Source organism: Engystomops pustulosus, chromosome 2 (genome assembly GCF_040894005.1).
Source record: "Engystomops pustulosus chromosome 2, aEngPut4.maternal, whole genome shotgun sequence".
NCBI lineage: Eukaryota > Metazoa > Chordata > Amphibia > Anura > Leptodactylidae > Engystomops > Engystomops pustulosus.
In genome coordinates, this window is record NC_092412.1 from 49,259,356 (window position 1) to 49,274,183 (window position 14,828).

At 41.4% G+C, this 14,828-nt stretch overlaps 1 protein-coding gene across 1 annotated transcript; it reads left to right on the forward strand.

Annotated features, from left to right (window-relative positions):
* The first annotated feature begins 8,614 nt into the window (after positions 1-8,614).
* Positions 8,615-14,515, forward strand: MLNR (motilin receptor). Its single transcript, XM_072132992.1, has 2 exons — positions 8,615-9,281; positions 13,769-14,515. The coding sequence occupies exons 1-2, from the start codon at positions 8,648-8,650 to the stop codon at positions 14,077-14,079; spliced, it is 945 nt and encodes a 314-aa protein (XP_071989093.1). The 5' UTR covers positions 8,615-8,647; the 3' UTR covers positions 14,080-14,515.
* Positions 14,516-14,828: the final 313 nt, after the last annotated feature.

A 14,828-nucleotide genomic window follows, 5' to 3' on the forward strand; every position in this document is an offset into this window, starting at 1 on the left:
ATACCTTGGCCATTTTCCATGTGTCGCAGGTCATCCACCTCTGCTGAACCGGAACCTCATACTATGCGTCTTAGGGGGCCCTGCGGTAAACGCACGTTTACCCATCTTTCTGCGCATGTGTGCCGCCGATATATCTATCTTGCTATGGGGCAATAAGGTATGAGGTTCCGGTTCCGCAGAGGTGGATGACGCGCAACACATGAAAAATGGCGCGCTTCTCCAAATACACCCTGCGGATTGAACCGGGTTACTTCCGATGGCGTCCGGAAGCATGGTGATAGTCACACGTAGGTAATTGATCACCACCTTATGAGCTTATGCAGTGGGGGGGCTTATTGTATATAAAGGAAGTGCCCACAATAGGCTAATGCTCACTAGCCAAGGTATACCACTAGAAAAAGGTGGACCCGACCTCTCTGGGGAATCACCATGGAAGGCCTGTGTGTAACCTATATCCAGGATTCCTAGGCCCCCCAGATTTACTTTTATTTTCTCCCACTCCTGGAATCTTTTTCAGTCCTCACTAGCCCCCTGATGATTCACTGTGAATGGTGATGAAACGCGTAGGGAAGGGAGGGATGGGGAGCACTTTTTTGGATGTACCTTTAAGGCAAAACAGTACACTGGTCTAGGGACGACGTGGGTACTGTCCTTGTCAGGACGGGAGCATTTGGGGCTATAGAGACTACGTAGCATGTAGGGACAGTGCATACTAATTCCCCCCTTAGGTCTCTTACAAGGATATCTATCCTGAAGCCCGAAACCCGACCTGGTAAGACTGCTCCAATTTTTTACTGTTTATGTGTTTTATATTATTATGCAGAAAGAACTGGTTTTTAAAAGTTACTAGTAAATGTTTATTGTTTCTTCTGTATGTTAAAGCGTCAGGCAAAGAAAGACTTTTATTGATGATTCTTTTTTTTTTTTTTTTTTTTTAATAGATCCACATATGTGACTAGATCTATGGGAAAAAAAGGTCAATAAAAGTTTATTTTTTTGCCTGAATGTTTTTTTTTTTTTTTTTTTTTGCAACATACAGACACAAAGCAACCGTGCAAACAAAACTACAGTCATCTATGGTCCTAGTATTTTTCCTGGTTTATTTTATGGTTCTGAGGGGACACGTTCCATTTATGTTTTTTTTTCTTGTTCCTGTATGCATTTGCAAATATTAATTTGGCTTTTTATGTTTCTTTTGGAGTAATGGCATCTACCTGGCAGAGGGGCCTATCAGCCCATGTCAATACAATACTTATTTCACTGTGGATAATGATGCACTCTTACCAGCTTCTGCAGCATCTTACAAGCTCTTTTGTTGATAGGTTAATATACACATTTCATACCAAAGCACATTCATATCTAGGACAGAGATCCGGTCTCCTTTCTGAGCGGTATGATGGCTGGACATTCCCACCTTGTTTGTACTGAAATTGTGTGACATGAGCACTAAAGTTGAGTAGTCCTAAGTCTACTAATGTACTGCTTCTCTTTCATCTGGCATGTTGATGACTGGCTGCATTGGGGTTGCAGAATCTACAGAGGGTTTGTGTAGTCTGTTACCACGGAGACAAATAACATCGGTCTGTGTGAATGAAACCATGACGTTTCGGACCCCTGAAAGCAAGGTCACTTAGTTATCCTTTTATAGACACTCCCAAAACGCACTAGTTCTGATCCTCCCTGCGTTTGGTGATGGTAAGGTTTCCCCCAGGTGAAAGACGATGTGGCCTTAGAGGTGCCTGATTATATCAGGTGCAGACAGGGGCGTAACTTGAGGGGGTGCTATCGCAACCAGGCCCAGGAGGTTTAGGGGGCCCATAAGGTGTCACTTTCCCATATGAGAAGACCATTACTTAAAACCCTACTTCATAGTCGGGGGGCCTGGCACAGACTTTGCACTGGAGCCCATCAGCTTCAAGTTATGCCACTGGGTGCAAACACACCTCTGACCACCCAACAGGAGGGGTCATGGGTCCCTTCTTCCTGGTATTACATCCTGAACCCTGGAGAAATCATAGCTTCTCAAGGGGGTGTTGTAGGGTCATGGTTCTGGTATCATTGAATCAGGGTGAATCCCTGGATCACATTAATACCACATCTGACCTATTTTTTATGGGCCTACCCAGAGATATTTATATCTCTGGACCCAAGGGTGCTAAAGCCCCAGGAATTGGACCACTGCGATCTCCTGAAGATAACATTCCAAAAATGTAGTTGCCCTTGGGCTGAGATGGACCATAACGCTATAACTGTCCCTATTCAATGTATTGGTTTAAGAGTTTTTATGGCTCTTTGTGTCCAGTTTGAAAATAGGGGGGGAGATGCGTGGAGACAATTTGGCTGCAGAGGCTCGAAGCTCGGACACCTGCTGTGTGATAACACTAGCTAGCTCCAACTAGCTCATTATGCTGAGGCTGGGAGGGGGTGAGGAATTTTAGTAGTATAAGGCCCCCCTCCCCCTGGCCACATTTATCACAGTCTGCATAAGAGGTCTAAAAACCAAATGATAGGACATTTTGAGTTGTGATCGGTTGCAGTTCATTGACAATGCAGGTGGACATGACTATTAACTCATCTAGCCTTGTACGGGTTTGTGGTTCCTGTGTTTTTCACAGACTCTCTGATGTTGTTGATAAACAATTCTGAGGGAATATGAGGAACAAAGTATGTTCCCATCTCTCCAAGACTATCAATGAACCCTTGGGACTAACAGAAACTCAATGGCATTGCTAAATTTAATTGTGTACTCACAACAATCTAAATAGAAGCAGATGTCAGTAACTAATGCTGCATTTACATTCCTATAAAATTTACATTATATTCACATAACACGCCTGGTTGGCTGTTATTCCCAATGGAATATTATCTCCAATAGTTACTATATCCCTACAGGAGTGTCAGCTTTATACCTAGACATGTTTCGGCCTCCATGGAGAAGGATGTTGAACAAATTGGAACACATTGGGCCACATTGGGCGCAGACAAAGCGCCCTGTGTGGCGCCGGCCTTACTTACCCGGTCCCTGCGCGATCCCCGAGGTGGTTGTCTGACGAGGATGAAGTCTTCCACGATTAAAAAAGGTTGTGTGCCCGATGTGTCGCTTCCCCGCTCAGCTGGAGTTCACCTTCAGTCGGGTTCTCTGACCACCACGCCCCCGATTTGTGTCGCATGAAAGTCGGCGCGATTGCTCCAAAATCTGATCGCTTGTGCCAAAAACCCCTGTTTAATGCGGCACAAAACGTAAATAGTCGGAAATTCCGACAGAAATGAGGTCCGCGAACCCTTAGTGAATGTGCCCCACTGATTTATCAGAAATGCTTGAAAGCAGAACTGTTCCAGTTGCCCATGACAACCAATCAGAGCAAATCTCCAGAGATCTAAAAGGATTTGTGAATCCAAATCAGACCATTGATTTTTTATATCAGCTGGTGGGACAGTAATACAGTGGCCTTTATAGTCACCATTATAGATAAAAAATATTGATGCAAGTGCATACTATGTGGTCAGAAATATCTCCCAATATATACGTTATGTCTCACAATAAAAGCTGTGATCTAGATTAAACCGGTTCACTTAGATCAGGGAATCACAACCTGTAGCCCACAGAGCCTTGAGTTGCAACCGCACCCTACGGCAGAGTCCAATGAATGACACTTTGGTGTAATAGCTGGACACATAATCGCCACTCCTGGGTCCTCTCCTTCTATGCTTTCTGTTCTGAAGCTCTATGTTCCAGGTACTGCTATGCGGTACCCCGACGCTTGTTGTGTGTACTGGCATCAGGACCCAGTGTGAAGCAGCGGCTGGAGCAGGACCTGAGAGCACTGAGTACTTGTCAGATGTTCTGTACCGGGTCCTCTCCTGCTCCAATAGGTGCGTCTCTGCTCTGGCTCCTGACACCTGCACATACAAAAAGCATTGGGACACAGTATTGCGGCGCCTGGAGCAAAGAAGAAGTTGCTGTACGTCGCAGGGATGAGAAGAGGACCCAAAAGAGGTGGGTATTTATAATACTTTGTGTTTGCTCTGGGGTTCTCCAGTATGAATATTGTGTGCTCTGGAGTCACTGGTATTATTGTCTTCTCTGGAGGACTACAGGATTAATATCTGCTCTTGGTATACAATATTTTTAGTTTGCTCTGGGGCCTCCTGTAATATGAGACTGCTGAGGGGTCTCCAGTATTATTATAGTCTGTTCTGGGATGCATGTAGGGTGCAGGTTACTAGAGCGGCCCCTTGAAGTTGAGCGGTATGACAATGCCGTCCGTCTACTGATAAAGGTTGTGCACCCCTGATTTAGACAGAATATAACGTGAAGGTGGATTCTATGACTTTGCCTAGACAATTAATGCAGAGGATTATGGTCTCTTCATTGCCCTGATTAATTGGGGTCCCTCAGATGCTAAATTTTGGTAAAACATTCTAAAGATCCATTCTAAGGTATCATGGATACTATCAATGACCAAGGCTGAGTTTACATTGTGGTTGAAGTTTTTGTCCTGTCCTGCAAGATCTATCATGTTTTCTTATGGTTTCATGGTGACTTTATTTATTGTGCTTCTAAATTCTTAATCAATTTAGGGATCTAATCTGGATTAAAAATTTTAATTTGGGTTTGATCTTGGGGCGAATTTTACCTGATCAGAACCAGATTTTGAATAATTTAGAAAGCCTGGTCAGGACAGGGTGTGATTCATTTTAGCAGCCTATTCTGTACTAGAAGGTTATCCATTCAGGGTGCAGCCACACGTTCAGTTTTTCAGATGCAGTATTTGAAGTCAAAAGCAGGTGTGGATCATAATGAGTTGCGACAAATAATTGAGTGGTGCTGCTCCTCCTCCTACTTTTAATCCATTCCCGATTTGGGCATCAAAAACTGCATCTGAAAAACTGACTGGGTCTGGACTGGGGTGTGATTCATTAAAATAAATTAACCACTTAAAAAAAGGCTAAAAAGAGTCTTTTCTAAGCGATGCTGGCGTGTCAAGACTAGCGACGGACAGCTCCGGGATCAAGATGGAGAGGAGGTGAGTATTTCTAACCTTTCTTTGTTTTTTAAGTGTTTGATTGCCTTTAACCCCTTAAGGACGCAGCCATTTTACAGCTTAAGGCTCAGCCCGATTTTTTGGATTCTGACTTGCTTCGCTTTATATGGTTATAACTTTTGAACACTGTTACTTATCAAAACGATTCTGAGATTATTTTTTCCCCACATGTTGTACTTCATTTTAGTGGTAAATTTTGGCTGATAAGTTTTGCGTTTATTTACAAAAAAAAGAAAATATGATAAATTTTTTGAAAAATTTGCCATTTTCGAAATTCTAAATCATTGCGTTTTCAGGCAGATAGATTTACCACCTAAATAAGTTGCTGAATAACATTTCCCATTTGTCTACTTTACATTTTCATAATTTCTGAAATGTCTGGATAATTTATTTTGATGTCACGCGGCTTACAAATAGAATAGCGATTTTCCGGATTTTCAGAATTGACTATTTTGGGGATAAATACAGTTTTGAATGAAATTTTACATATTTAGCATCAAAACCCCCTATATAATCTACCCATTTTCAAATCTGCACCCCTCAAGCTATCAGAAACAGCTTTTACGAAGATTGTTAACCCCTTGAGATCTTCATAGTAATTGAATCAAAATGGAGGTGAAATTTAGAATGGTCATACTGTTCCCTTATACGTTCATTTAGCACTAAAATTTACACATTTCCAAAATATAAAAAGAGAAAACCCACCATACAATTTGTTCTGCAATTTCTCCTGAGTACAAAGACCCCCCACATGTGGCTGTGACTTGTTTTATGGGCGCACAGCAAGGCGCAGAAGGGAAGGAGGGCGCTGCAGCTGCCAGGATTTTAGTTTCCTCATTGGCCCCTTTTGAAGGCTATAAAATTTTCGCTTTTTCGTTATTGGGGCCATGTGACGGCATTTTTTTTGCGGGATGAGATGCTTTTTCCATTGTTAGCATTTTGGAGTTGGTATCACCTATTGTTGAAAATTTAGGAACTTTTTTTGAGGGCAGGAGTAGAAAAGCATCAATTCTGTACTGGATTTTTGACTTTTTTTTTTTTGGTGTTCACCGTATAGACTAATAATCATGTTAGCTTTATTCTATGGGTTGATACGATTACGGGGATACCAGACATGAATATATTTTCTTACGTTTTACTAAATTTGTCAAACAAAACCCTAATGTGGGGAAAAATCTATAATTTTTGTATTGCCATCTTCCAAGTGGCATAACTTTGTTACGTTTTTGGCTACGGAGCTGGTTGATGGCTTGTTTTTTGCGGGACATGTTGTACTTTGCACCAGTATCATGTCTGAGTACATATGTTTTTTTGGTCGCATTTTATAGCATTTTTTGTGGGATTGAAAAGGTAAAAATCATAATTTTTGGAGGGTTTATAACAGTTTTTTTTTACGGCGTTTATCGTGGGGGTTCAATAATGATTTACTTTTATTCTACGGGTTGTTACGGACGCGGTGATACTATATATGTGGGGTTTGTGTTATGATTTAGACTTTTTTTGAGTTATATGTCTCTTTATATGTTTTGGGGGTTTGGGGCATTTTTAGTGATTTATGACTTTATTTTTTTATTGAATAACTTTTTTTTTTACTTTTTCACTTTTATACCATGGGATATGAACAAGCAATCATCTGATTGCTTCTTCATGATAATATTCTGCAATACTCATGTATTGCAGAGTATTATCAGTGTCAGCCTATGCACTTGCATAGGCTGGCACTTTGCCAGTAAGATGACGTCACAGACGCCATCTTACTGGCAATTCTTGCTAGTAACTCTGGGGTCCAGATCGGACCCCAGAGTTACTATAGCAACGATCGGCGCCCCCCGAAAACGGTTCGGGGGGGGCGATCGTGGGGGAAAGACCCCCCAGATACTTGTTAGATGCCGCGGTCGCGCTGACCGCGGCATCTAAAGGGTTAAGCACCCGCGATCGGAGACAACTCCGATCGCGGGTGTTACACTGGGGTGCCGGCTATTAGTTACAGCCGGCACCCCGTGTTTCCCGATGCCGGTTCGGCTCTGATCCAGAGCCGAGCCGGCATAAGCGCCGTGGCGGATATATCCGCCACTGAGCTCTAAGTCACTGCGCTCCGTGGCGGATATATCCGCCGCGGAGCGTGAAGGGGTTAAGGATTCAAGTCTGGGGTGTGATTAATTAAGGAGCCAGTTCTGAATTGGGGTGTGCTTAATTTAGGAGCCAGTTGTGGCCTGGGGTGTGGTGTTTGATTAATCTAAGGGTGCATCCACATGTTCACTTTTTCAGATGCGATTTGTGAAGCTAAAAGCAGGTGTAGATCATAATGGGTGAGAATTTATAATTGGGAGATGCTGCTCCTTTTCCTTTTTTCACTCCACTCCAGGTTAAGAAATCAAAAAACGGCATCTGAAAAACTGAATGTGTGGACGCATCCTCCGGGCACTTTCACATAATGCATTGCGTCACATTTTTTTGATGCATTTTTGACGCATTCCATAGTCTTCAGCCTTGATCACCTGCTGAGGTTACATTGCGTTTTAGCAGATGCAGTGGAATCGCAATGTAACCTTAGCATGTGATGAAGGCTGTGGAATGCATCAAAAACGCGTCAAAAAACGCATAGCGCCCTGAAGGTTTGATTTGGAAGACGAATAAAGTCCAGTCTGTTGAAATAAATATAATGGATTTATCTGGTATAAGTCTCTGGCTGTGACAAATAAAAATATTTTTCATGCATCCAATTTTTTTTTAGATTTTGTCCACATAATTTAATTGTTGTGTTTTATTGAAGCTGTAACAATACCACATGTTAGGACTCATGATGCTCTTTTATGCTATTGCTAGTCTAACATGCTATCACTGATGATGATGAACACAATGCAACACCAGACTCCAGATTTGGAGCAATGAATGAAATGGGGAGGTGTATTCTACAAAGAAGTGATAGAGCTTTGGGGTGGAGACATTACTGCTTCTCTAAGCACAAGCCTTAAGTTGCATAAAGCTGATGTGCAGAGGATTCAACATAGCAGTTATTCCTTAACCCATCTCCTGCCAGCTGCGAGTGCTGTAGAAGACCTGTTATTCACAGATGCTGAATACCTGTATCCTGCAACCTGCCCGGATGATGTGAATGTAAATCTCCTTCTAGATAAACCGATTTTTTATTTGGGTAAGTGTTCATTTCAGGTCTGTCTCCCAGAAGCTCAGAAGATTTAGCCTCTACTACGGCTTGAATCATCAAATCTGTTTTGTAACTGTTCAGTGTCACTAAAGACGACACTGGAAAACCAAAGAAGGACTAAACTTTCGGCACAAGTTTACAGATGTTCCGTAATGAGGTCTATGGGTTTGCACATTTAGACCTTTCCATGTAACTTTTTTTTGGCTTATTTAACAGTTTTGAGGAGCATTATTGGCTTCTTAAGTGAAGAGGGTTGTCGCGTGATTTAGTGATTTTCTCTTGATTTTTAATAATGCAAAGCAATTTCTCAAGTGACCATGTAGATGATGAATTTATTGGCAACAGTAGTAATGGTGGTCTTCCATCCATGGAAACGCTATGCTCCGTTTTTACTCTCCAAACACTGATCCCACTGACTATAATCTGTCTCGTCATAATGGTTGCTGGCCTCATTGGGAACACTATTACTATCCTTATAATCAAAAGATACAAAGAAATGAACACAACCACAAACTTCTACTTATCCAGCATGGCCATGTCCGACCTGATCATTCTCCTATGCTTGCCCTTTGACTTGTACCGTCTTTGGAGGCCTTGGATTTTTGGGGGATTTCTTTGCAAATTTTTATTCCTCATCAGTGAAGGTTGTACGTACTCCACCATTCTGCATATCACAGCGCTGAGCATTGAGAGATATCTAGCTATATGTTTCCCTCTTAAAGCCAAAGTCTTCATTACCAAGAGAAGGGTGAAGATGGTCATTGTTCTTCTTTGGGTCATTGCACTGATGTCTGCCGCTCCTTTTTATAACCTGGTTGATGTGCAAATTTACAACTACACCGGTTTCTCTGAAATCATCAGCGAGTGCGAATATACAGAGTATGCCAAGAAATCTGGCCTCCTCAAGATCATGATGTGGGTGACAACTGTCTATTTTTTCTTCCCCATGCTATGCCTGACTGTTCTCTATGGTTTTATTGGGAAGAAGTTGTGGAAAAGCAAAAACACTCTCCGCGGTCCTAATGTGGTGAACCGAGAAAAATGCCACAGACAAACAGTCAAAATTCTGGGTAAGTGCCTTTAACATTACAACTTATCACCTTAACAAATGTCCTTAATGGCCTGTATTACATAGAGGAGACACTTACTCTACTTCTATTACTGACATAACGCCCATGATAAGACCAAGAATCAGTTAAATATATTTATGTATTATTGTCAACCCAACTATAACAAAAGATAAACAGGCGGTCCCCTACTTAAGAACACACGACTTACAGACGACCCCTATTTACAAACAGACCTCTGGTAATTGGTAACTTACTGTACTTTAGTCCTAGGCTACAATGATCAGCTGTAACAGTTATCACCGGTGTCTGTAATGAAGATTTATTGTAAATCCTGGTTCTTATGACAATCCAACATTTTTTAAATCCAATTGTCACAGAGACCAAAAAAAATTTGTCTGGAGCTACAATTATAAAATATACAGTTCCGACTTACATACAAATTTAACTTAAAGGGGTATTCTCATTTCTGCAAATTAATGTTATTGTTTGCATGATGAAAAATTATACAATTTCCCAATATACTTCCTGTATCAATTCCTCACAGTTTTCTAGATCTCTGCTTGCTGTCCTGCTATAGAAAGCTTCTATGTTTACTGCCAGTGGACGGAAACCTGACCATGGTCACACAGATGCAGGGCTCGTTATATCACAGAGAGTAATCAGAGCTGTGTGATATATAACGAGTCGTGCACCTGTGTGACCATGGACAGATTTCTATCCACTGCAAGTAAACATTGAAGCTTTCTATAGAATCACAGCAAGCAGAGATCTGTGAGGAATTGATACAGGAAGTATATTGGAAAACTGTATAACTTTTCATTATTTAAACAATAACATTTATTTGCTGAAATGGGAATATCCCTTTAAGAACAAACGTACAGAACCTATCTTGTATGTAACCGTGGACTGCCTGTATATCTCTAAACAATGTATAATATTTCCTGGCCATTATATACAGTAGAATACAAAGGATTTTGCCATCATAGATACAGCACTGAATTCTGTATTTGCAGGTATTCTCATACCTTATACAGAGCGCTGTTCATATTATAGATCCATAGTGGACTCTACGCTATAGCCTTTCTGTAATAAATACATTGCTTTTCCATTTGTCCATTTATTGCAGCTCATGCCAACTTATATACGGTATTATATATATATATATACAAGACCTAATTGACTCACAATATAAATGCCCCCTACAATCTACAGTATTTATCCCCTGTGCTTCCTATATCTCTAAGAATTTTATGCTACATTGCATTCAGAATAATGTGAACAACCCCCAGACATAGCCTGCCCCTGGTAGGGTACATTAAACCCTTAGTGACAGATGTAGAAACCCGTACGGGCAGTCACTAAGGGGTTAAATAGTTAAGCATCTAGTGCAGTGGTGGCGAACCTATGGCACTGGTGCCAGAGGCGGCACTCGGAGCCCTCTCTGTGGGCACCCAGGCAATCACCCCATCATGAAGTTCACCAGTTCAAAGAATCTGCCTACAATGATAGACAAATTTGCCCTCCTCCTTTCAGCTGCGTTGGTGTCTTTAGGAGGCTGAATGACTGAAAGTTGTCAAAGAACAAAGAGAAATACATTACTGCGTATTTGCTGTGCTGGCACTTTGCAGTAAATAAGTGGCTTTTGGTTGAAGTTTGGGCACTCAGGCTCTAAAAGGTTCGCCATCACTGATCTAGTGTCTAAACCACACGTGAGTCCGATTGTCATGAAAAAAGACGGGTGAAAACATTGTGAAAATAAATCTCTTATGTTACTAATCTATAATCAGGTCATACACAAGAAATGACTTTTGGTAAGCAAGTATGTGTTACACAGCCAGGCAGGCATGTACAGTATAGGGAAGCATAGAGAGAAGAAACTAAGGATCAAGCATGTGGATATGGAACTATACTTTTGTATTGTGCTCCAGGAGACTTGTTGCCCATCAAAGTCAAGCCTGATGAACCAGGGACACTTACTCATAGATCCAGGCACTGTGCCTGTAGTAATCTTCTCATATTTGTTATCCATGGCCACCTTTATGCTAAGGATCCTGAAGGGGTGTTACCAGAGCCCCTCTGTGCTGTAGCTTAACTGGCTATTACACTGCTCAGGAGCACGTCCCAACCAGCCACTGTGTGCTGAGGAAGGGCGAAGAGATGAGCGAGCTGGGAAAAAGGGTAAAACATTGTAACAGCCTGTGAAGCTGAAGCATGCAGGAGCTCTGGAAACACCCCCAGAGCCATGATTTGAAACGTTGATTTTAGAAAGAAGGAGGCCATGGGTAAGAAATATAAGAAGATTACCACAGTCACAGTGCCTGGATCTATGAGTAAGAGTTCCTGGTTTATCATGATGGATTATGATGGTGGATTTCCTTTAAACATAACTTTTATTGAACCCGTAAAATAATCTGAACACTAAATACATTTAACCAGGTTATAAGGAAGTTCAAAGTATCAAACATGGCTTGGGGGAAGCTGAGCATTGTCTTGGCGAAACAGCCATAGGGATGTTATCAGGTAGGGACATAATATTATACACAACGAAGGGGAATAGAAGGAATAGCTGAGTTGGTAGAATTTCAGTGCAAATATCACAGGCACCAAGAATTCTTACGCCAAAATGTTAGTGCCCAGGCCCTTTTTTGATTTAGCTTTTTCTATTTTTATTCCCCACATTCAAAAAATCTATAACTATTTTATTTTTTTCAATTTATATTGCTGTATAAGGGCTTGTGTTCTGCGTAACAAATTGCACCTCGCAATGACAGTATTTAATATTTCATGCCATGTACTGGGAAGCGTGAAAAAAATTCCAAGTGTAGTGAAATTGGTGAAAAAACACATTTGCGCCATTTTCTTGTGGCCTTGGTTTTTACAGCTTTTACTGTGTGCCCCGAATGACATGTCTACCTTATTCTTCGGCTCGCTATGATCACGGGGAAACTAAATTAATAAAGGTGTTATTGGGTTTTAGCTTTAGCTTCTTCCGGCGTCTGGAACGTGGATCAAGGTGAAAAATCTGCCAAATCACTGGATAAAATCACAGGGCAAACCTGACATTTTTGTTATATAAATCTGTGCAGATCGGTACAAAAGACCTTATTCTTCTTTGTGACTTCAATAGAATAGTCCCCAAATATAAGTAGACTGTGAGCCCAGTGATGGAGCTTTGTCTCTGTATTATCAGCATAGTCTAGGTATCTGACAATAGTTTGGGTCGGCTGCTTCCTTTGCTGCAGGCCTTGTATGTCTTCGGGTCTTGCACGGATTCTGGGATACATACATTGCAGAGCTTGTTCTGTCTGGAAAGATTTTCTAAGTCCTCTATTTTGTCCCAGAGGTGTTTGTTCTCTTTTTCTAGATCTAACATGCGGGAAATATGAATTGCAGGGGCAGCTTCTTACTCTGGAGTCCAGCTCACTTATTTCTGTGAGTGACGTTGCACATCCTGCTGCAGGGCCAATGTGGAGGAGACCGTAGCTGCAAGGGTTTCTTAGATGTCATGAGCCAACCGTTTAGCCAATTCTGTAGCTTATGACCTAAAGTCGGCATTTGTAATCAGTGGAGGAAGGCTGCGAACTAGGTGTCTGACCTCTTGTTGCGGCCGCCATCTTTACTGCTGCAGCACATGTCAGTTTCCCGAGAGCTTTACAAAAACAAAAATATCATGAGCAAACGTTACTAAAACATATGTAAATGTTATTGATTATCCTTAAAAAGTATAACATCACATAAATATGGGTGGTTACATGGAAGAAGCCAACAAGGTGCTGGGAAGCAAGAGTATACAATGAGCATTAGGCATGTAGTACAGAAGTGTCATAAAGTGCATAGTGCCAAGCCTAAAAAACAATCCTTTCTAAACACATCAAAACAAATAATTGCAGCACAAGGAAACAAATCACAGTATATACCTTAAAAATAGAGCGTGGTAAGGCGCATGAAGGGAGAGCTGCCCAGCACCTCCCCGACACGTGTTTCGTCCACACAGGACTTTGTCAAGGGGTTCTAATAGGTTAGTGCCGAGAGCTTTAGTTCGGGTCTGCAGTCCCATCGTTTCGCTCCATACACCTTCTCCCAGTCCAGGGTGGGAACCAGAGGGTGCATGGGGTGAAGACGAGGAGCTTATAATTGCTAGCCGGCATAGCAGAGCTTACTCACGCTCATCCATTTTTGCAGCCGCGAGAACCGAATAATAATTTTTATATCCGTTTTTATACTTTTATTAAAATCCTTTATTCCAATTAACATTCAACTGGACATTGTGTGACATGTAATCTGCATTGTTTAGCAGTTTTCCCCTCTGCAGGCTTTGTGTGTGATTACTGCTCTCAGCTCCAGCTCACAGTTACCCCTCCCCTCTCTATAGACTTCTATGTTATGTGACAGTATTGAAGTATTACAACTGTTTTAGTGAGTCATTGTCTTATATACATAACCATACAGCTGATCTTTATTCTTCTTTGATATTTTTTTTTTTTAAGTGGTCGTCATCCTGGCTTTCATAATCTGCTGGCTGCCATTTCACATCGGAAGAATCATATTTGTGCACATCGATGACCAGATGGTGTGTTTTTCACAGTATTTCAACGTGGTCGCCATACAGCTCTTTTACCTTAGCGCCTCCATTAACCCAATCCTCTACAATTTCATCTCAAAGAAATACAGGACTGCGGCCTACAAGCTCCTCCGGCGTAGCACTGCAGATGAAAGGGCCTACAATGTCATCAAAGATGAAACAGGAGGACACACGGAGACGACATGTATCCAGAATGAATTTATCACACACATCTAATACTATATAGTCAGACATGGGATCCATAGCAGTAGCGTTATAACTCTACCATACAGTATAGTTATGAAGTTTTAAGGGGTATTCTGCTTAGTTAGTCCACCTCTCTCAGCATCTCCGAAACGCGTCCAATAAAGCAACATTTAAACCAATACTTATGAAGTCACCCCTCACTGGTCTCCCCAAGAACAGAGATGTAGCACAGCTGACATTGTGAAAGTCTGTCAGCCTCTGTGTAGACATCTCATGCTTCTCCTAATCTCTGATCTGTCTCATCTCTCCTTCTATGTGTCATTGTGTTAGTACAATGTTGGAAGACAATTGAAAGTGTAAATACACCTGTACCCTGACAATGTAACCACATTGTCACCACACAGAACTAGATGGGTCATAATGTATCTGCTTAGAGAGTCCTTGCCCACACCCCGGGATTTTGCACTGAGCAGCCTAGGGAGTGTTAGGAGCTAAAACAGCAATAAAACTGAGTAACATTGTAAAGTAAGGGGTTAAAATGATATTTATTGTGTTAACATCACTAGGGGATTGAGAATTTTCTTTCGTGGGAAAACCCCTTTAAACTTGTAACAAGAATATCCCTTTAATATTTATTTTCTAAAGGCTCCTGTTTTTTTTCTGTTGTAAACTCATTGCTTCTATTATTTTGTATATTATCATTATCTGCAGGCCTGACCTTAAAGAGATACAGAAAGAATTGCTTTTGTAATGCTTAAAGGGATTTTCTGGGCAAAATC

Bases quoted from the DNA above. Each gene is read 5' to 3' on its own strand.
- MLNR (XM_072132992.1), top strand. From the start codon at position 8,648: ATGGTTGCTGGCCTCATTGGGAACACTATTACTATCCTTATAATCAAA. The intron at 9,282-13,768 runs GTAAGTGCCTTT...TTTTTTTTTAAG, and splicing joins ACAAACAGTCAAAATTCTGG to TGGTCGTCATCCTGGCTTTC.